The following is a 24,321-nucleotide window of genomic DNA, read 5'->3' on the forward strand; positions in this document are numbered from 1 at the left end:
ATTAATCTCTTTTAAAATTCCGCAAAAGTATATGAGCACAGCTGATATTAGAAATGTCAACATACGGGAAGCAGTGAGATAGTGTTTTGGTCAAAAAGAGAAAATACACCCAGAATTGAAATCAAACCAGGGATTCTACACATGACAATATTATGGGATCAAGACAAAGGGGGAAACAGGGTATTCCAAATAAAATGTCTGGTCATGACTGTACCTGCCCTTCAGGGGGCGCTAGTGGGCTCTCTGGGCAGAAGGAAAGGATGGCAGAGAGTAAGAACAGTAGTGAACGGTGATGTAACGTTTGTCTGGTAGAGATTATTAAATTTTCATAAATCATTCTGAGCTCATAGCTTCCACTTAGTTGTTGGATAGGAGTAGATCTAATCTTCCGCCTTGATTGGTATTCATTAATAATCTTAGGGAAGGCCACACACCAGGCGCTGCTGAGAGGGATGGAGGATGGCCTCCGACCACATGGTCACTGTTACTTCTCACACTAGAATATAGTGGGGACCCCCAGCTTCCCTAAGGAACTGAAGCCAACAGCAAAAGGAACTGTGACAAGTTAAAACTTTGTGTAATGTCACAATGCCAGATCTAGAAATAATGTGCACAGTATTAGGATACTAACTAATAAAAAATAAAACACAATGAAAATAACAACAGTGAATTACAGTATGTAAGAAAGTAAGGCAACTTATATTTTGGCATAAGTATTTATACAAATTATCTAACTAATTTTTGTCAAAATTCTATAATCTGTTCCAATTTGAAATATCACATTTGTGTTCCAAAATTATTGACAAAATTATTTGTAACAAAGCAACATAGAAGTTTAAAAAACTAAAAAAAGCTTATGTGCTAAGATATCATAACACAAGAAACTGAAAAATAAAGCAACTCTTAAAAATTGTGAACTGATTTATTATAGTATTTTAAAACTCAAATGTAACTTCAAATTTTACTAAACACTTGCACCTATTTTGTGAGACAGGAACACAGCTTAAGTATAGAAATAGAACGTGTGACTTCCTGATCCAGTAGGATTGTCTAGATATGACACAAGTGTGCCATCACTCTTCTGCAACATTTCTTTTTTTTTTTTTTTACTTTTTACTTTTTTATTTTTAAAATTTTTTCCCCTCCTTTATTAATTTATTCTTGTTACATCTCAATGGTTATCCCATCCCTTGTATCCTCCCATTCTTCCCTCCCTCCCAATTTCCCCTTATTCCCCTCCCCTATGACTGTTCCTGAGGTGGATTACCTCCCCCTCTATATGATCATAGGGTATCAAGTCTCTTCTTGGTAACCTGCTGTCCTTCCTCTGATTGCCACCAGGTCTCCCCGTCCAGGGGACATGGTCAAAGGTGAGGCACCAGAGTATGTGAGAAAGTAATATCCCACGCTCCACTCTACTGTGGAGAGTGTTCTGTCCATTGGCTAGATCTGGGTAGGGGCTTAAGGTTTACCGCCTGTATTGTCCTTGGCTGGTGCCTTAGTTTGTGCGGGACCCCTGTGACCAAATCTGCCTATCATAATGTTCTACTTGTAGGCTTCTAGGACCCTCTGGGTCCTTCTACTTTGCCTTTCTCCCATGATTCTCTCATCTAGAGTCCCACTAGAATGTCCTCCCCTCTGTCTCAGTTTCCTGGTAAGTGAAGGCTTTCGTGGGACATGCCCGTTGGGCTAATATGCAGATATAAGTGAGTATATACCATTTGAGTCTTTCTGCTTCTGGGTTAACTCACTCATTATGATCATTTCTAGCTCAATCCATTTATCCACAAATTTCGGGAATTCCTTGTTTTTAATAGCTGAATAGTATTCCATAGTGTATATGCACCAGAGTTTCTTTATCCGTTCTTCTATTGAGGGACACTTAGGCTGTTTCCATGTTCTGGCTATTATGAATAAGGCTGCTATGAACATGGTTGAGCAAATTTTCTTGCTGTGTGCTGGAGCATCTTCTGGGTATATTCCAAGGAGTGGAATAGCTGGGTCTTGAGGAAGCCCTATTCCCATTTTTCTGAGATAGCACCAGATAGATTTCCAAAGTGGTTGTACTAGTTTGCATTCCCACCAGCAATGAAGGAGTGTTCCTCTCTCCCCACATCCTCGCCAGTATGTGGTGTCGCTTGAATTTTTGATCTTAGCCATCGTGATGGGTGTAAGATGGAATCTCAGCGTTGTTTTGATTTGCATTTCCCTGATGATTAAGGAGGTTGAGCATTTCTTTAAGTGTTTCTCAGCCATTTGATATTCCTCTGTTGAGAATTCTCTGTTTAGTTCCATGCCCCATTTCTCGATTGGGTTATTTGCTTTGGTGGTATTTAATTTCTTGAGTTCTTTATATATTTTGGATATTAGACCTTTGTCAGATGTGGGGTTGGTGAAGATCTTTTCCCAGTCTGTAGACTGTCGCTTTGTTCTCTTTACCGTGTCACCTGCCTTACAGAAGCTTCTCAGCCTCATGAGGTCCCATTTATTAATTGTTGACATTAATGCCTGGGCTGTTGGTGTTCTGTTCAGGAAGTTGTCTCCTGTGCCAATATGTTCCAGGCTCTTTCCCATTTTTTCTTCTAAGTGATTTAGTGTCTCTGGTTTTATGTTGAGGTCTTTAATCCACTTGGATTTGAGTTTTGTACAAGGTGACAAATATGGGTCCAGTTGCATTTTTTTACACATAGACATCCAGTTAGACCAGCACTATTTGTTGAAGATGCTATCCCTTTTCCATCGAATTGATTTGGCTTCTTTGTCAAAAATCAAATGACCATATGTGTATGGATTCATATCTGGGTCTTCGATTCGATTCCACTGATCAACCAGCCTGTTGCTGTGCCAGTACCATGCTGTTTTAATTACTATTGCTTTATAGTACAGTTTGGGATCAGGTATGGAGACTCCTCCAGAGCACCTTTTATTGTACAAGATTGTTTTAGCTATTCTGGGTTTTTTGTTTTTCCGTATGAAGTTCAGAATTGAACTTTCAATGTCTTTAAAAAATTGTGTAGGTATTTTGATAGGGATTGCATTGAATCTGTAGATTGCTTTTGGTAGGATGGCCATTTTTATTATGTTAATTCTCCCAATCCATGAGCAAGGTAGATCCTTCCATCTTCTCATGTCATCTTCAATCTCTTTCTTTAGGGTTTTGAAATTTTTTTCAAACAGGTCCTTCACTTGCTTAGTAAGAGTAACTCCTAAGTACTTTATATTGCTTGTGGCTAATGTGAAGGGTGTAGTTTTCCTAATTTCTTCCTCTGCAAGCTTATCATTTGTGTATAGGAAGGCTACAGACTTTTTTGAGTTAATTTTGTATCCAGCCAATTTGCTGAAGGTGTTTATCAGCTGTAGGAGTTCTCTGGTGGAATTTTGAGGGTCACTTATGTAGACTATCATATCATCTGCAAATAGGGATAATTTGACTTTCTCCTTTCCCATTTGAATACCCTTGATCTCCTTATGTTGTCTTATTGCTCTGGCTAGAACTTCGAGTACTATATTGAATGGATATGGAGAGAGTGGGCAGCCTTGCCTTGTTCCTGATTTTAGAGGAATTTCCTTGAGTATCTCACCATTTACTTTGATTTTGGCTATTGGCTTCCTATATATAGCCTTTATTATGTTGAGGAAAGTGCCTTGTATTCCCGATCTCTCTAAAACTTTAAACATGAATGGGTGTTGGATTTTATCAAATGCTTTCTCTGCATCCAAAGAGATGATCATGTGGTTTTTTATTTTCAGTTTGTTTATGTGGTGGATTACATTGATGGATTTCTGTATATTAAACCATCCTTGCATGCCTGGAATGAAGCCTACTTGGTCATGATGAATGATATCTCTGATGTGCTCTTGTATTCGTTTTGCAAGTATTTTATTTAATATTTTTGCATCGATGTTCATCAGCGAAATTGGTCTGAAATTCTCTTTCTTTGTTGAGTCTTTGTGAGGTTTAGGTATCAATGAGACTATGGCCTCATAGAATGAGTTTGGTAATGTTCCATCCCTTTCTATCTTTTGGAGTAGCTTGAAGAGTATCAGTATTAGCTCGCTCTTGAAGGTCTGGTAGAATTCTGCACTGAAGCCATCTGGCCCTGGGCTTTTTTTGGTTGGGAGACTATCAATGATTACTTCAATTTCTGTAGGGGAAATGGGACTATTTAGCTTCTTTATCTGTTCTTCACTCAACTTTGGCAAGTGAAAATGATCAAGAAAATCGTCCATTTCCCTTAGATTTTTCAAATTTTGTGGCATATATGCCTTCAAAGTAGGATCTTATGATTCTTTGTATTTCTTCAGTGTCTGTTGTTATGTCTCCCTTTTCATTTCTGATTTTGTTGATTTCAATACTGTCTCTCTGCCTTTTAGTTAGTTTGGCTAATGGTCTGTCTATCTTGTTGACTTTCTCAAAGAACCAGCTCTTGGTTTTGTTGATTCTTTGGACTGTTTTCTTAGTTTCTAATTTGTTAATTTCACCACTGAGTTTGATTATTTCCAGACGTCTACTCCTTTTGGGTGTTTCTGCTTCTTTTTTTTCTAGGGCTTCGAATTGTGTCAAGGTTTATGGGCGATGCTTCCAATTTCTTTTTAAAGGCACCTAGTGCTATGAATTTTCCTCTTAGCACTGCTTTCAATGTATCCCACAAATTTGGGTATGTTGTTCCTTCATTTTCATTGAATTTCAGAAACTCCTTGATTTCTTTGTTTATTTCTTCCCTGACCCATCTGCAACATTTCTTAACTAGCAAAAGATTCTCTAACATACGGAATAATAAACTAAAGTGAAATAATTTTTAACACTTATAAATGAGTATGATAAATTTAATTCTATAAAGGTAAAATCATAAATATGGGGAGAAATGAAGGACAATGTCATCTGCCCAGGACCCACCTCATCTCTCACAAAGAATTAATAGAGTAGCCAGCCGTATTTTAAGGCAACCCAGTATGGGAGAGTGAAGGAAGCCATCGAGGGAGTGACTAGAACCTTGCCTGTCTGGGATGCATACACAGAAAACTGAGCTAAGTATCCTGGCAACTGTGGAAGTTCCTTAGAGAGGGGGTTTGAGAATCTAGGCTAACTCCGTATGCATGGAGGTGGGTGATCATAGGTAGCGGGAGCATTCAGTCACTACTGGCTTCAGCTGATTTAGGGAGACCAGCTGGAGTCTGCACAGCAGCTATGCTTGGGAGGAACTCCATCCGTCCTCTCTTTGCCATCCCCAGAGCCCAGGACACAGTAGCTATGTAGTATTTAAACCACTGAAGTGCCTCTGACTTCATACTATTTGGGTTGTAGAAGGTCAGACAGTCCTTCAAATCCTCCGCCATGTACAGTCACCGTGGTCCTCACCTATGTGGGTTGCTTATGATCTCATAGTCGTTTTTGACTTGACCATGTTATAGTTACTAATTTCAGCTAAAATGTGCAGGAGGACTTTATTACAGCCCCAGGGTGCCAGGGTGGAAATAAAACTAAGACTCTTTACTCTAAAGTTCCTTTCATCGGTGTAACAGAGATAACAGACCACCAGATGCATAAATATCAAAGTGGAACACAGGAAACCAGACAACGACAGGGCGTCTGGATGCCTTTTAAAGAACAACAGAATTCTAGCTAAGGTTTCTGAAGTATATCTTATTGGTTAAGTTCTTGGCAAGTAATATTAAGACATCCTGCAGATGTCTGGGCCACAAGTCTAGTGTCTAAATTCCCACATCAAGCCTGATCCTCCAGGAAATTCTACAGGCTCCACTTTGTCATGTAACCAAAACCTGACGTCTTTACTGTTTCTTACCTGCCAGTGTCCTGGTCAAGCAGCCCTCTCTTGTTTGCATAGCCCTGGTCTCATGTCACCAGGCTAAAACTCATAGGATAGATCAAAGCTTCTGGGGAGTATTATTGCTAATCCTGTGACCACAGATAGAAAGCCTGAGTTTAAACCACAGGTCTATCTATTGACATTAGTGGTTTTTCTGCTTCTGATTTGTGTGTGTGTGTGTGTGTGTGTGTGTGTGTGTGTGTGTGTGTGTGTGAAAAGAGCATTAACCTGAGATGTTGGCCCATATGAGGTAGAACCATGGAGTGAGTTCCACAGTGTTCGGCACACGACGATCCCTCAGCACATTTAGAAGTAATTTCTCAGTGAATTTGCTGAGTCATGGACCTTGAACTATCAGTGGATGATCTGCACAGTGTCGTGGAGCTAGATATAGATAAGGCAAATGAGCCTAGCTCTAGGTACAGATGCGGATCTGAATTTAATTTCAGCTTGCTAAGTTAGATTGTTATTGATTTGAAAAATAGCTGGGATCAGAAGTTCAAAAGAATAAGTATTTCCTCTGGCTCATTGTTTCAGGCAGTTCAGGGTTCTGAGGGTTGAGGCAGAGCCTCATGATGATGATGGTGTGTGGTGGAATAATATTCCAAGCAGCAACTCATGGCAGCAGGAAATATCAGGGCAAGAATGGATATGAGCTACAATTTTGTCTCCAAAGGCCCCTGTCACCGTCTTCCCTGTTAGACCTTGCTTGAGACAAAGCAAACATTTTGCTAAACAATTTTCCAGAACTGAAGCCAGTTTCTAAGATAAGTCAGTCAATAAAAGCAGAAGTTGGCCTACAGATCGCTGTTTAGAAATTTCAATTTGCTGGCATTCCTGTTGCATTGGGGACTGGAGGAAGACAGATAATCATGGTAGGGAGAGAGTAATAAAGCAAAGCATGGCTAGAATTTGAATAAAAAGAATCCAGAAGGGATACACATTCTTCTTTGTTGTGATACCCCTTTATTCTTCACATGTCTATTGCTGTAGTACTTGTTTAGGTAACATGTGGACTTATAAAGCCCTACTTATATATTTAGGAACATACAGACATATATGAGCATGTGTGTGTGTGTGGAGGTGGTGGTGGTGGTGGTGTGTGTGTGTGTAAAACTCTTAATGAAACAAAGAAAGGTCATGGACTTGAAAAAGAGAGAGCAGGGATACAATGTAATTATATAATAATTGCAGAAAGTTTAGGAAATAGAATACTTCAAGAAGTGCTGTAATCATTAACAAGACCCATCTCCTACTGCTAGTCGCAGGTATACTGAGAGAAGGTAACGAGGGCATTTAGACTTGTGTGAGGTTAGATCGTATAACACCTGAGCCAAAGTGGGGCCTGAGGGCTGATAAACACACACACTAAGCCATGGAGTCAGCAATGGAGTCTTCCTCATTGCCAAAGAAGGAAATGAGGACAAATATCCCTTATAGAATCACAAGCATGGGCCATTCAGAGTGTCACCAATCCTGCTCAACACAAGTAGAAGGAAATAAAACTCACTGGAGAACATCAAGAAGACCAGAGATGTGTGGGGACCTGTTACAGATGGATTCTTCATACTCTACATATCAAAACCACACCACAGTCTAGCATCATGTGACTCCAAGTGATCTAGAATCTTTAAAGAGTTAAAGCCAATTGAGATCATTTGGGTGTGTCTTGACCAAATGTGACTGGTTTTATTTCCGGAAGTGGAGAAGAGTCACAGAGACAGGATAAAGTAAGATCATGTGTGAAGACAGAAGAGGAACATGCAATTTACAATGGAGAAGCATCTTGGAAGAAGTTAGCTCACTGAACACCTTGACCCTGGCCTCCAGCCTCCAGAATTTAGAGGAAAAGAATGTCTGCTGATTCACCCACCAGACTGTGGTACCTTGTCATGGCAACCCCAGCAGTAGAACACTGTCATAGGTAAGACAATATTATAGTACAGGCTCTCAAAGGAGCAGCAGTAAGTGGCAATACTGAGACCAGATGAAGGAGCAACTGGAGGCCAGAGGATAAAATGAGGAACTTAAGTGAGAAGAAATGGTTGCTGAGCATTGCCGGATATAGTTCACCCAGAGCCACGTTACTGGCCTGAACATCAGTCTCTATGTCTCAGGAAGTGAGCAGAGTGATGAGCTTGGAGCCAGGTGGCCCCATCAGCTGCATTGTATGTGACGTGGTGGCTCTGATGGGACTAAGAGATGATAGGCTGATTTAAGTGGCTTCTGCTGAAAAGAATATTGTTAGATGAGACACTAGAAATTATCGTTGTTGAAGCACTATCACATAGGATGCTCTCGCCACATGTTGAAAGTTGTTGGCATGCAGAGCAGCTCTCAGGAGTCTAGCTCTAGGCCCCGAGGCAATGTTCTGACTGTCTTTCCTGTGACAGTTCAGGTGGCTGACTGGAAGTCCTTTAATTTCCATGGGATGGAGCTAAGAGGCAGGGAGATGATTCCATTTATGGGGCATGCTCACCTATTGTAAGTCCCAGCAGCAGCAATAGCAGGAAGCAGTGAGGAGTGTGTGGCCAGGAGTCCAGGTGAAGCATGTTCAGGTTTAAGGAGCCTGCTCTGCCTAGTGTTAGTTCTTGTGAGATCCCAGGCTCTGATCTGCTGAGAAAGAGGTACTTGCCTTGCTATATAAAGAACACTCCAGTGTTATGAAGAAACAGGAACTACGCTGGTTATTTTGAAATAGATACACACTTTCAGGCAGCTGTAGGGATGTTGCTGTATTATTATCCATGTTCATAGGAACTCAGATACGCCTAGTGAAACTAGCCCTTTGCCTTTCATTTGAACGTGTGCTGGATCCATGTAGTCTCAATACATCTTGGTAACTCAACAGTTAGAATCCAGTACAAAACAATGTCTCCCAAACATCTAAGTCTCAGACACTAGATGTTGATTATGGCACATTTTTCCAATTGTCACATAAGACTTTTCAGTTAAGTACATTAATATTTGTGTGAGCAGCTCAGTGCTGGAGTAAAGCAGCTGTTGTCCTGGAATGATTCCCTCGGATATCTGTAACTTAGATATCCTGGTAAATGTAGTCCAAAGGACACTTAGGAGTCTTTTTTCCTACACAAACACAGAAACTATGTTGTAATTAATGTTAATTTATAACTTGGCACACATGAAGCAGGTCACCAGGGATAGCTGTAAGAGATTGTTGAGGTTTACAATGTATCTGAACCCATCTGTGAGGGATTTTCTTTAGTTAATTGATTTGAAAAAACTCATCTTAATTCTGGTCAGAATAATGTCCTGAGTAGGCCTTCTTGCACTATAAAATAGAGAGGTACACCTGAATGCTAGCATGCATGGACTAAGTCACTGCTAGCATACATGGACTAAGTCACGGCTTTCTGCTGTTGTCTAGGTATATAATGTCAAGTGCTGCTTCAAAGCCTTGCTGCCTGGATGCAGATGCAATTATAAGCTGTTATGTGGCACTGTGAACCAAATAAACCCTTAATCTCTTAATTTGCCTTTGTCAGCATATTCAATCACATCATCGGATTACTTCCAGAGAGCATGTGATACCATTTTAATAAATATATGCTTAATGGAACATGGAAGAGGAAATCAAATGGTCTTGAGATAGGAAGAGCACACTGACACAATGTCGTCAGAGTCTGATTTGGATGGAAATAAAATATTCCACTTTTTATTGTGTGAAGCCAGTAATGAGGGAGAGAGAAAGATAAATCCTTTCATCAACTTCAGATGTGTGCCTAGGAAAAGTAGCAAGATAATATATCCAGGTTTTTTGTTGTTGTTGTTGTTTTGTTTTTTCAAGACAGGGTTTCTCTGTGCAGCCCCTACAAGATGTATAAGAATAAAGATGGAGCAAAGACTGAAGAAATGTCCAACCAATCCATGGCCCAACCTGAGGCCCACCCCACCCCATGGGGAAGAACCCAACCCTGTAAAGACACTATGCTATGCTTATAGATGGTAGTTTAGCATAGCTATCTTCTGAGAGGCTCCACCCAGCAGTGGGGCAAAACAGGTGCTGAGATTCACAACCAAACATTAAGGAGAGAATAGAGTCTCATGGAAGAATGGGGAGAAAGAATAGAAGGTCTTGGAAGGGTAGGAGCTCCACAGGAAGACCAGCAGAGCCAACTAACCTGCGCCCAAGGGGGAATATGAAGACCAATAGACTAACCAAGACCATACATGGACTCAATCTAGGTCCCCCCCACATATGTAGCCAATGGGTAGCTTGGCCTTTCTGTGTGTCTCCTAAAAATGAGAGTAGGGGTTATCTCTGACAGGGACTGTTGTCTGGTTTTAGATCACTTCCCCCTGATGGGGCTATTTGGCTAGATCACAGAAGAAGAAGATGAGCTCTGTCCTATGCTGATCTGCCAATGTGGGTTGGGGGGGGTCCCCTTATCTAAGGAGTAGGGGAGGGGAGATAAGGGGAAGAGTGAGCAAGGGTGAGACCAGGAGGAGAAGAGGGAGGGGGCTATAATTGGGATTTAAAGTGAATGAGAGAGAGGGAGAGAGAGAGAGAGAGAGAGGGGGGGGGGGTTTAAACTTTCTAGACTGAATTTTCTTACCTCTTAACTGGGTTTAAGAAGTCTTTGCAGTGTTGTTTCAGTGGCAGTGAACTAGACACCCGAGAACAGGGAACCTCAATTGAGCAATTTCCTGCTTCTTGTTGGCTCATGGGCACATCTGTGGGGTAACTTTTTCCATTGCTAACTACGGATCTAGCACACCATGGGAAATGCTACCCTAGGCAGATGAATCAGAGTTGAATGAGAAATTAACTGAAGCCAGGTGTGGTGGCACAGACCTTTCGTTTCAGCACTCAGGGAGAAGGATCTCTGTGAGCTCGAGGCCAGCTTAGTCTACAAAGTGAGTCTATGAGCCAACGCTACTCAGGGAAATCCTGTCTCTTAAGACCAAAAAAGAACAAAGAAAAAAAAAGAAAGAAAGAAAAAGAAAAGAATAAAGAAGGAAAACTAAAAGAAAGAAACAGAAAATTAAAAAAAAAGAAAGGAACTCAAGGTGGGCATGATGGTACTGAGAAATAGTCAGGTGGACCTCTCTGAGTTCCAGGTCACCCAAGATTATGTAGCAAGATCCTGTCAATGGATAATGAAAGTTCTACTTGCTTTCAGTTTATTTGAATATTCTTATTTTCATCATATGTCAACATAGCCCCATGATGTCTGCATTTCAGTGTCATTTGGTAAGTCATGCCAACAGAATGTTAATGGAAGTAAGACCGCCAATGAGAACTTCAAGATATCTCTTTACACGTATTGGGCTGAAGGCTGTGCCTACATATAAAGCTGCACAGATGCCTAGAGAGGACTGCAGAGGCTTCAGTGAAGGACTTCTCATTGAACACGATGCTGTTTTCCTAGAGGCATATGAAAACCAACAGACATGTAGAAGTTCCAGAACTTCGAAAAACTTTTTTTTGAGTCACATTATGAATTGGCCAAGAGTCTTTGTCTAATTTCATAATATCATACACTAAACATGTATGGAATTGAAGCGTATTTGAATGGTTAAATTTGGGCCATTTATGTCCTTGGCACTTATACTGGGAGGAAAATATATTCATATGGTTAGAGGATTATATGTGCTCATATGAGGAACATAATCCCTTGACAATCATAGCTCATAAAAATCCAAACAAATACTAATCAATTCACTTATGTGAGACAGAAGTCAGTGTTTATTATTGTGTGTAGTTAGAATATTGGCTATTGCTTGTTCTATAGCAATAGATGACTAATTAAATAATTTATGAACATTATTATCAAATGAAACTTAAAATCTATAGTACTAACAGTGGGCTAGATTCAGAAAAGTAAATGATATAGAAAGGGGAAGGTCACGAAGCTGTAAATTACGTGGCAATGGTGTCCCCTGGAATCCTCCAGAAGGAAAATTTGAAATTTAAATACTTGCTTTCCATGAAATAATTCATTATCAGTTTCTAAAAATAGGTTATATAAGGTAAATTGCCTTTATGGAAATACTCACCAATTTTGTTATCATTGTCAAAAAGAGTGCTGTTGCTCTCTAAATCTTGGTGGGTTCATCCTATCAAGCTTGGTGGCAATGCTTTGTCATAGTGATTGTCAGTAGACACTGCCTGAGTGGAACGTAGTAAATATAATGTAAGCCAATGGACAGAAGAAGGAGAATCTGAGGTGTACCCTAAGTGTAGAGCCATGCTCTACTGAAGCATAGCCAGCTTGCATATACATAACTCAGTGACACATTCTTACTATTCTATGCCACTGAGTGTAATGTCAGGTTTGTAAATTGATAACTTAGAAGCACTCTCAAGTACAAATACTGTAACATGCCAGACATATACATTTATATTATTACACATATATATGATTAAGTACTTACAGCAAGAAGAACCACAAAACAGTCACGAATTACATAAATGTTACATTCATAGTGTTTTGGCTATTTGTATTTGGCACCCTTGAAGGAAATATCTTTTCTATCCTGGTGAGTCTAAATATCTGAATGAAATCAATATCTATCATATCTCATTTTTATCAAATTAAAGCATCTATCTAGGCCTAAAAACATCTTAACCCCTAAACAACTAAGCTTAATTGTAAAACTAAACTATCTCGTCTTCAACCCCATTAGTGAATTGAGAAGGAATAACATTAATTATCTGAGTAAACAGGAAGCACAGGTTAGCAGCTTCCAAAATGAAAGATACAGTTTGCTGCTTGAACAGTCACACAAATCTCTCTATAATGATGATGTTGGAGCATCATCTTCAGCGCTCTGGCTGAATAAATATAACAGACATATTTGTGAGGCAGGAAGCATTGAGGATTTGCTTACTCTGTCTTGGGAGACTTTGGCTGGCAACTCTGCCTGCATCCAGCTTGCCCATTTTTAAGCGGAATTCTGTCTAGAGAAGAAACAAGGACATTTTCCCCAGGGGCTGGTTTGCCACATTTGAAACCATCTCTTAAGGAGTTCCTTTGATACTCATCATTTCTTTGAAGTAGGCTGGGTTTTGCCAGGAGTTAACCTATCTTATTGTCAAATAATCTTTAAAATAGTAAAAACATCTTTAAATACCATATTCTGTAGGTCTTTGAGGTTTTTGAATACCTTATCCAACTCTTTTACATTATCTATCTATAGAATAATGTTTATATGTTAAACCTAGGATGTATATTCTTGTGATAAAAAATAGATCAGTAATTGATATAACCATGATTTGATCAACTAACAATTAATGTGTATTACCTAATTATCCTAAGCAGCTTGAAATAGCACTTTCAAAGTATTGGAAGTTAACCTTTTGTTAGAATTGAATTGTATGGGTGCAATACTTCATATTAGAGTAGAAATATATATCATGTGTGGAGAATAATCTTAATTTGAATTACATACCAATGTATAAAAACTAAACTTATTTTTCATCAGTATACAAAATTCTATACCAGTGAATTAAAATTAACCTTGTGAGTAACAATTAAGTCCTTAAATTGAGGAGTAGACCCACTAATCTACTTTTTGTTGTATCTTCCCTATATATTTCTATATTCCCCCTTCTTTCTTCTCAATCCCCATCTTCAAACCTAAGGAATAAAGATAAAGAAAAAGAGAGACATCCTTGAGTCCAACTTTGATTTCTCTCTGAATAAAACCAATAGTGACTTTTAACCAACTCACAATGAAAATAAACACATATAGCCCAAGATAGCAACCAAAATCCTACGCAGCCCCTATTAAGGGCAATAGGGTGTTGTTCTCTTAAGGTTTCTTCTGGCTGATTTGGGATGAATGATTACTCTGTAGCATCCTAAATAAAGCTGGGGAAAATGGTTAAGCAAGCCAGGGATAGCTTTGTGGTCCAGTTTTTAAATGTTGAGAAGTTCTGGGCTTAATCAAAGTCCTGAGTGGGACAGTCAGAATTGGTGGAGCAATTGAGATCTGAAACTTTCTCTGAAGCTGTTGTGTTCTCATCCAGAACTACATCTTAAGCACTTGGTGCTGGAACATGGAGGATGCAGGATGTCAGCATCCAGCATGCTAAGAGGAATGAATCCTGTCCGGTCTGATCCAGTGTCAGTGTATGGTTCTTTTGTTCTGAAAATGTATGATTTCTCACAAGCATTATACAGTCCTAAAATTATAAGTGTTGAAGACTTGAACTCTTTCCATTAAGATTTAATTATTCTGCTTTAATTTGTTATAATTCAGCTTTAGGACAAATCTTGTACCAAGTCAGAACTTCCTAACTAATTTAAAAATTACTCAGTTTTCCTCTTAATTATTATACACAGTGATAGGCATTTTCATAGGAATTTTGTATTTCAGTATCTATTCCTGTTTAAGTCATATGTCTGCATGTTGAAGTAAGGATAAATAAAATTCACATAGATTAAAAGAAATAATGTATTGGAATAAATTTAACCAAAAACCCAAAAAGTATGCATGAAGAATTTACAACCCTGATGGAACTGATGACAACAAAAGATGCAAAGATATCATTTTATTAAGTACCAGACCAAATTTTTTAAAATACATCTCTCAATCTCGAGCCATGATGTATCTTGTACAAACGGAAGGGCAGGAATAACCTTTAAAGTTCATATGTTACAACAGGCAAAAGAGAGAATATCATGGCAGCCTGGTAGATTTCACAGTCTGGCAGAAGGACTGGCAGGATTAATACTTTGAAACCATCCTACCAAAAGCAATCTACAGATACAACTCAATCCCATCAAACTTCCTGTGTAATTCTTCAAAAAATAATTTTAAATTTTATATGGAAACACAAAATGACCCTGGAGATTCAAGGCAACCCCTACAAAAACAAGCAAGTAAGCAAATAAACAGGCAAATAAAAACACCTACTACAGGTATCGACATAGCAGATTTAAAGTTATATTGGCAAACCTCCCACAATGGAAATGCACAGCTAAGTGGAGGTTTTCCCATACATTAGCCTTGAAATCTGTCCTTGAGTTACACCAACATCATTCGCAGCCTCTTGTCACCAGATGACTGAATGTCATGTGGCTGCTACAGTGGACTTAATCTCATGAGTCCCTTCATCACACGACTTGAGTCAAGGCTCCAGGAGGACTCTCTCCATGGCACTACAGAACATTTCAATCAACCTTCTTTATGGCCTGCCTATTTTTCCTGCCACACTTTACAATTTCTTTGATGAGAAAATTCAGGTCTAGAGTCTGAATTCAAATTCTTCAGTTTGCAGGGGAGCCTGTACTAATGCAGTAGCTATATGGCACTTTCTTTCCTCAGAATTAAATTTTGAAACACTTTGAAATGTATTTGGAAAGTATTTTCCTCTTTTGTAAAAGATAATACTCAGTTGGAGTCTAGACTGTAGTGATAGGATGTTTTTAAATGCCCAAGCATGGTGAAATGCCACAGGCACTTTTAAATTAATGTCGTTATTGATCATTTCTATATTGGGGCCCTCTATCATACATGTAGCTGGAGAAATATTTTTTCTATCTGTAGGCTGTCACTTTGTCTGATATTTCCCCTTTCTATGCAGAAAACTTTTAGGGCTTCAGGGAAATGTGTGCTGAAGGCTGGTTGCTGATATTCTGAAGCATAGATGCTGTTATGCCTCAGCTTGATGTGCTAACAGCCGTATCCAAGGAGTAATTCCAAGTTCCTCTATTTGCCTTACAGCATGTAATTGAGGGATTTTCAACCCGGGGTGTGTACTGGAACCTTCTGGAGTCATTAGATATTTCAGATGTCCAGAACCATATCCAATCAATTGAAGAACCTGGACTGAGATGTCTCTCACTTTTCCAGTTTATTCCACAGAGCAGCCTTGTGGAGAGCCTCCTATCCCACCTTAACTACATGGATAACTAAATCTGGAGAGGGACATGAGAAGTCCAAGGTCACATGGCCTTGGTCACATGGCCTCTGAGTAACAGACCACACAGTGATAAACTATTACCCTCAAGTCAAAAGTTTCTCTAAGTAATGTTATACGAGTTCGCTCTTTCACTATAGACAGTCTACATACTGTACCAGCAGGGAGAGGGTATCATGTAAGGCCACCATATGGAAGCCCTGGTCCTCCTCACATGTTACATCAGCAGTGATGGATGCAGACCCAAGGTTTTACAAAATGATTTTCCACCTGGTTTGGGGTATGGTTCTGCCAGGTGATAAAAAAAAGTCCAACCTTTCCCTCTACAGCAACGGTTATCAACCTTCCTAACGCTGGGACCCTTTAACACAGTGTCTCATGTTGTGGTGACCCCAACCATAAAGTTATTTTGTTGTTACTTCATAATTATAATTTTGCTACTATTAAGAATTGTAATATAAATATCTGATAAGCATGATATCTGATATGAGGCCTCCCTGAAAGGTTCCTTTGATTGCCTAAAGAGGTCACAACTCTAAGGTGAGTCCCACGGCTCTAAGGGATCTGTCATTACGATGTCACAGGTGAGGATACAGAGGCTGAAATGAAAACTCTTGTCTCCTCTTCTGAGCTGTGTCAGCGGTCATTTTCTGGGCCCTCACTTTCATTTACCACAGAAAGCAACTGTCCCCACTCCGAAGTCTTGACATTGCAAGCCCAGACACTGTCTCTTCTCTAAGAGCCTAACGTGGGGAATTGTAGGCCAAATCTCTTTTCAAGGTAGCTGTTGGGGGCTGTTGTTCTGTGGCTTCTGCAGAGCCTGCCTTTTTCCTTCTTCCATGGCCAGGCCCCATGTTCAAGGATGGATGTAGACGGCAGCTCTACCCTGTGTCTTCTGCTCAAAGAATAGCTATGTAAGATCAGTAAGTATGAAGGAGGGTGCTGGAGTCAACCCTTCCCTCTTCTTCACCTGGGTGCAAGTCAGGGGTCCTCTCTGAAGGGAAGAAGTCACCTTTCCTCTCTATCACAAGCTTAAGGAGAAAATGATGTAATAGAGTTTTACACATAGCGGATTGCTATTTTGTGCCACACCTTCCACTAACATGCTTCTCAAGGACACCCTTAGGGCACATGACATGGCAAATAAAGCTAGTATCCCCAGAAAACTATGAATTGCATTTTACCTGAGCTGCTCAGAGGTTTGGGTTGCCTATGCAGTATGTTACCCTGCATTTCAGTGTCCATATTTATGATGTGTACGGATTCAGTCAGTGTGAAGCCACACTACCTGTCTTTCTCCATTGAGGGGTTGTGAGAAGACTTGCTACACCACATCCAGGTGGAAAAATGGCAACATCCTCATAAACTCAAATGCAGCAGGCCTCCCCAAGAGAGTATGTGCTTATCGGCAGGACTGTGGCTCTGTGAGGACGTCTATTCTGGCACTATTTTAGAAGCTACAAATGAAACATTCATGATTTTGGATCTGAGTTAGAGAACTCTCCCTACTGGAACATGTTGCCTTGTTTAGACATGAGAACAGTTCTCAATTCCAATATGGATGACATTGGGGTGGCTTTGCAAAACTACTGCATACAAGCACCTGCATGTAAGGAACATCTTGAAACCTTGGTGTATAAGGAACTGTTATAGATGAATTGCTTATACTCTACATATCAAAGTTACAGCCGAGCACATCCTAATGTGATGATAGTTGGTTTAGAGTCCTTACAGGGGTAAAGGTTACTTGAGGTCAAAGGGAGAAAATCTACAGAGACAGAGTGAAGATCCTGTGTGAAGAGAGGAGATGGCACAATTTCCCAAAGAAGGAACATCATGGAATAAAGCAACTCTATGGATAGCTGGTCCTGGGCTTCCAGCCCACAATATTGTGTGTAAATGAATGTCTATGGCTTTAGCTGCCAGCCCTAGGGTGGGTGCCTTGCCATGGAAACTGTAGCATTAAAACACAAGCACTGGGAAGACAAAATAATAGTATAATTTCTCAAAGAAGCACTAAATCAGAAGATTGAGATCAGATGAGGAATGAAGTAGAGGACCGAAGACACAATGAGGCAGCTCACTGAGAAGGAATGGTGGCTCAGCATTTCCGGAAACACTTTGCCCACAGTCATGTCAGTGCTCGGCATGTCAGCTTCAATGTCTCTGGACGTGAGCAGAGAGTGCTGAACTGCTACATGGCCCCATCAGCTGCATTGGAAATGACTTGGTGGCTGCTAGGGGCCTCAGAGTTACAGTAGTTTAAATGATATTCTGTGATAATATTACAATACTGAGTTATTGTTTTTGAAGTGTTATCAGATAGAGTGTTTCTGGCCACCCGTGGCGACCGATGGATATGCAGAGCTGTAATTCGGCTATAGGATATCAAATGATGCTCTGAACACTTTTCCTGAATCAGTTTTGTGTTTAGCTGGAGTCCTTGAGTTCCATTGGCAAGAGGAGCCCAGGGTCAGAGAGAAGACTGTTTTCCAGGGACATGCCCACCTGTGAGTACCAGCAGTAGAGTTAGCAGCAGGATATTGTGAGGAATATAAGGCCAGGATTCCAGGTCAAGCAGAGTCAGAGCTAAGGAGCCTGCTCTACCCAGTGTCTATGCTGGTGAGATCCCAGATTCCAATCTGAAGAGAAAAGAGCTACTGTGGCTCATTCTAAATAAAGAACATGTCAGTGGCATGGAGCAACAGGAACTTGTTATTTTGAAATAGAAACAATGTTACAGGAAGCTGCACAGCAGGAGTTATATATCATGCATTTCCACAGGGACTCAGGTATGCCCAGAAAAGGAATCCTTTCTCCTTCTGTGGACTCTACACTGGATCCACTTTATTTCAGGTCATATTGTCTAAGTACTTCACCAACTGGAATCCAACACTAAAGGTTGTTTCCAAACACCTGAATCTAAGATCCTTGACATTGATTAAGTCCTATTCTTCCCAGTCTTACCTAAGAGTTCTCACTTAAGCGCATATGGTGTTTATGAGAGCAGCCCAATGCTAGAGTAATCCAGCTGTCCTTTTGGAGGGACCCTTGGAAATTCTTCATTGATATCCTGGTAAACATGGGCTGTTAGACTACACAAATCCAGTAGACTGTGCAATGTTTAGTATTAATTGTCAACGGCATAGAGGAAGCCAGCCTCCAGATACACCTGTGAGAGATTGTTTAGATTTAGAATGTGTCTTGGACTGTCTGTGAGGGATTGTCTTTAGTTAATTGATTTCTGAAAACTCATTTTATTTGTGAGCAGAATAATTTCCTGAGCAGGGGATCTTTGACTCTAAAATGGGGTGGGACAGTTGAATACCAGCATGACTGAAGTAATTAATTTCCCCTTGATCCTGTCTATGGATATGTGACTCTTCTGATTGAAGGCCTTGCCACCTACAATTCACTTCAGTAATAAGCTTTAAGTTGGACATGTGAGCCTAATAAACCCCTGCTCTTTTAAGTTGAATTTGGCAGGGCATTTTTATCATAGCTCCCTGATTTCTTCCAGAGAGCAAGTGGGTAGACTTTAATAAGCATGTGCTTGATGGAGCACAAAGGGGGTATATCACTATACTGAAAAGGGGTTCACGTAGACTCTTTCCCAAGACAGACAGAATAGGTGGGCACAATGACGTCAGAGTCATTCAGGATGGAAAGGAGATATTCCGTTTCCAAGTATGTGCACCGAGGAACTAGGGAAAGAGAAGGATACATGCCCTCACTGACCACAGACAAGAGCCTAGGAGAAAGGAAAAGAGAGCCAAATTCTTAAGACTCAGTTTTCTCCCCTCTAATCCAGGTCTAAGGATTGTTTGCTTTGGTGTTTCCATTTTTGTGATAGTTAATCTCGGCTGTGAACTTGAAATGTGAGCATAGGAACCTCAATTGAGCGATTTCCTGCTTCATGGTGGCCATGGGTGTATCTGTTGTGCATTTTCTCCATTGCTATATAGGGAGACTCTATACCCATGGGGCACTGTTATGTAGCAGTAGGTTATTAATAAAATAATTGGTGTACACTACTGGCTATTGTTAATTGAAAACTTAAAATCTGTCATAGTAACAGTGGTTCTCAATTTTAGCAAATTATATCTCATAGGCAACTGGACTGTTACCAAGATGTTAAGTCAGATGCAAACCTGTTTCCTGTGATCGTCCAGAAGGTAGAAATTTACCCTGGAAAACTTTCAATTTAAGTATTTTTTTCATGAAACAAGAATTATCTTTTAAAAAAAAAAAGGTTATCTAATATGATAAAGTATTTTGCTTTGGGGCAAATACACATTACTTTTTGTTAACACTGTAGAAAAGTTCTCTTGCCTGCCAAACCTTGGTGGGCTCATCCATGTAACATGCTTTGTCAAAATGATTGACAGCAGATGCTGTATGAGAGGAAGGATTATGAATATCAAAAACTAACTGTACAAAAGAATAGAAAGCTTGCACCAAGACAAGTCTAGAAAAAGTAGAGATTTAGGTGATGTCAGCTGCAAGGGAACCTTACTCAATGCTAGACTGTTTAGCCGTGAGAACCAGTTCCCTGGGTATTTGTGTTTAGCCCTTAGGGTTACTGCTTCTAGAATAGTGCAAATGACAAATGTACTGTCTGTGGTCTGAGACTTCTCAAAATTAATTTTAACTTACTATCACTTCCTTATCCCATGCTCGATTGTACCCTTAAGTTCTCAGAGGGTACTTATACGTACCTATAAGTATTCCTTGTTTTACAGATACAAATTTAAAGTGGCAAGTTTTTATGGGAAGTGTTTTCTGAAGACTGGGGGATATTAATCTGTAGGAGACTCATTTACAGCAAACATCTCAAGGGATAGCTGGTGAAGCAATATTATATATAATTTACATTGTGGCTTCATGTTGAGCAGATATAGGAGAAAGAGAAAAAGATAGAGCCAAAAACTTAAAAAAATAATTATTCCTCCACATCAAGAAGTGCACAATCCAAGGTAGATGAGTATTTCTGTGGAGGCACTGTAGATACATAAGCTCTCTTTTAATCCTGATATGTATCACACTTGTGGTTCTTTTCACTTATACTTTGGATATCCATAATGCAGATGTGTACAACAGGAAGCTCTGACCTTGAGTCTACTGTGAACATCTGCTATGGAATGAAGCTCTGGGGTGATTTTTGCAAAACACCCTGTTGAAAACACACAGGAGGGAAAGTTTGTATCAGTGAAGTGGTGTTTTCAAATGAGTGGAATGGTGCTCTGAAGACATACATAATAAAAAACTGCCTTAGGAAATAATGTATCATGATTATATGTATCTGTCCCCTTAACTTCAATAGTAGTGTTTAACAGAAGAGTTGCTTTTAGTTGAAAACAAAAGGAAATATAATTTAATTGGGAACACCAAGCAGATGACTCAAGGATCACAAGAGAAACTGAAACAATAGATGTGTGATGTAAATTTTTTCTTAAGAAAAGATACTTAGCTTTGTAAAAACTTGTATTTCCTGAACCCTTACCTTTCCCTTTGTGCAATTAGTCAACTGCGTTATTTCTGAAGCTGAACTCCCAACCAATGAGATGAGATGCTCTCACCACCTGTATAAGAGCTAAAAATATAACAGCTATGTTCAGTTCTGTGTGTTGCCAGCCAGATTGGGTTTTGGTGTACTTTATTTTGGAAAATAGTTATCCTGTTGAGATGTGTTTTCTACTTTCTTTGTGTGGTTCTATGTGTCATATGGGAGTTACTAATTTTTTTATTTTTAATATTTGCACAAAGGAAAGGTGAGATTTCCCCAGAAATCAATGTACGATTTTTGAGGCTCTAAAGTCTAGTCAGTGTGTGCTGGCAGAAGATCCAGAAACATTTCTAAAGCCATTTGCTATGTTTCTCTACTATGCAGGAGGGTGGAGTAGGAAATCTTTGTCTGTTCCATTGAGAAAATGATCCAGTGATAGGATGGGGCCCACACATGCTAGAGAGAGAAACTGATTTACTCAAAGTCCACCTATTTAAGCTACACACATACACACACACACACACACACACACACACACACACACACACATACACACACACACATTCAGCAAAGTAATACCCACAAACAAACAAACAAACAAAAAAACAAATGACATCAACAAAACTCTCTTTGTAAAATCATCCAGATTATTGTTTTCCAAAACATGTGAGATCTATGACCTAAATGGACTTATAAAAAATTAACCGTAACAAACCAGACATGATGCCACTCACCTGTAGTCCCAGCCATCAGGAGCTGATTCAAGAGAATCTCCTTAGTCCAGAACTTCAGTGACATTCTTGGCTGGATAGGAAGACATAGTCTCAGAGATGGGGAAGAAGAGAAGGAGGAGCCTGGGCACGAGGAGAAGAAGGAGAGGACAACGAAGAGCAAGTTGATGCAGAGAAGCTGGGAAAAAAGATGAATATTTAGCTATACTCAAATTCAATAGCTGCTACCTGTGAGCCAAGAAAGTACCATGTTAAACCAATTGTTCTCTGAGTATGACTAGTGTAATGTTGTCTACCTATCAATTAGACATATTTTGTTCTTGGAACTAATAGATTAATTCCAGCTTAGCCAGTTGAGGACATAGTAATGTACATATTTCAAGGCATACTGGGAGCTTAAAAACAGACTCAAAGCAAAATGAAAGACTGGTTATTACCAGGGAAGCAGGTATTCAACATCCAGGCATTTACTTCCCGTTCTGATCCCCTAACTTCTATGCCTCAGTCTCACCCCCATCTCTGCAACAGAACACTTAACACAGCCTCCTTTCTCCCATGCCCCCACCTCCTGTGGATCCCACAGGCCTTCCATCGTAAGCCCCTTATGGCCAGTACTTGCTTTGTCCCTGCTCTCAGGGAAATTATAGGCCATTCTGACCAGGTAAAATGGTAGGCTGACATCAGATCACCCTCATCTCCTCCAAATTTAATCCTCCAATGTTATCCTCAGGTCTTTAGCAAGCTTTCTTCTGTGACTTTAACTCAATTTCAGGTCCAGAGGTATGTCAGGGAATCAGAGAATTAGGCGTGGTTCAGGTCCAGAGCTGTGTCAAGGAATCAGAGAATTAGATGTGTTTCAGGTCCAGAGCTCTGTCAGGGAATCAGAGAGTTAAATGTGTTTCAGGTCCAGAGCTCTGTCAGGGAATCAGAGAATTAAATGTGTTTCAGGTCCAGAGCTCTGTCAGGGAATCAGAGAATTAGGTGTGTTTCAGGTCCAGAGCTATGTCAGGGAGTCAGAGAATTAGGCCTGTTTCCGGTCCAGAGCTATGTCAGGGAATTAGAGAATTAGGCGTGTTTCAGGTCCAGGACTCTATCAGTAAATCAGAGAATTAGATTTGTTTCAGGTCAAGAGCTCTGTCAGGGAATTAGAGAATTAGGCGCGTTTCAGGTCCAGACCTATATCAGGGAAACAGAGAATTAGGTGTGTTTCAGGTCCAGAGCTATGTCAGGGAATTAGAGAATTAGGCGTGTTTCAGGTCCAGAGCTATGTCAGGGAGTCAGAGAATTAGGCCTGTTTCAGGTCCAGAACTCTATCAGTAAATCAGAGAATTAGATTTGTTTCAGGTCCAGTTCTATGTCAGGGAATTAGAGAATTAGGCGCGTTTCAGGTCCACAGCTATGTCCGGGAATCAGAGAATTAGGCGTGTTTCAGGTCCAGAGCTATGTCAGGGAGAATTAGGCATGTTTCAGGTCCAGAGCTATGTCAGGGATCAGAGAATTATGTGTGTTTCAGGTCCAGAGCTATGTCAGGGAATCAGAGAATTAGGCATGTTTCAGGTGCAGCGCCAAGTTACCCTGCGCCGTGTTTAGGAAGATATGATACAGGAAGTGGATACATTAATCAAAGTAGATGTAGACTCTAAAAAGTTTCTAGCAGAAATCATTGAAGGAATTTGCCACAAAGTGAAAAGAGTAAACCAAGGACAATAGGAATAGAAGAAGAAAATGATGACCAGCCCAAAGTTCCATAAAATGTCTTCAACAAAATCATAGAAGAAAAATTCTCTAACCTAAAGAAGGAGATGCCTATACATGTAATAGAGGACTACAAAACACCAAATTTATTGGACCAAAATAGAAAATCCTCCTGCCACATAATAATCAAAACACTAGCCTTTCAGAACAAAGAAAGAATACTGAAAGCTGTAGGGATGAGGGTCAATAACACATAAAGGTAATCCTATTAGACTTCTCAACAGAGGTTTTAAAGGCCCAAAGATCCCGCAGAGATATCTTACAGACCCTAAGAGACCACAGATGTCAGCCCAGACTACTACTACCATAATTTGAGAAAACAAGACTCCATGACAAAACCAAAATTAAACAATATATTTCGACTAACTGATCTCTGTGGAGGATACTAGAAGTAAAATTTCAACACAAAAAGGGTAACTACACCAAACAACAACAACAAGAACAGCAACAGCAACCCTTAGGAAATAAATAATTTTGAACCACTGAAAACAAAAGAAGGGAAACACACACTTAGACTACCACCACCAATATCAAAATTACAGAACCCAACAACCATTGGTCACTAATATCTCTCAACATCAATGGAATCAATTTCCTAATAGAAAGGCA

At 39.9% G+C, this 24,321-nt stretch overlaps 1 protein-coding gene across 3 annotated transcripts in view; it reads right to left on the minus strand.

Annotated features, from left to right (window-relative positions):
* The window catches only part of LOC311605453 (immunoglobulin gamma-1 heavy chain-like), a 100,977-nt gene that overhangs the window by 59,095 nt on the left and 17,561 nt on the right, over positions 1-24,321 (minus strand). The window contains exons 1-2 of one of the 3 annotated variants that reach the window (XM_084795976.1): positions 10,406-10,562; positions 8,308-8,441 (exon numbers count right to left, since the gene is read on the minus strand). The exons of the other annotated variants lie outside the window; for them this stretch is intronic. Coding sequence (XP_084652102.1) covers positions 8,308-8,441; positions 10,406-10,515 — 244 coding nt within the window. The 5' untranslated portion in view covers positions 10,516-10,562. Of the gene's footprint in view, positions 1-8,307; positions 8,442-10,405; positions 10,563-24,321 lie in introns of those variants that run through there. 3 annotated transcript variants of the gene reach the window in all.

This window comes from Acomys minous, assembly GCF_964271855.1.
Source record: "Acomys minous genome assembly, chromosome: 9".
NCBI lineage: Eukaryota > Metazoa > Chordata > Mammalia > Rodentia > Muridae > Acomys > Acomys minous.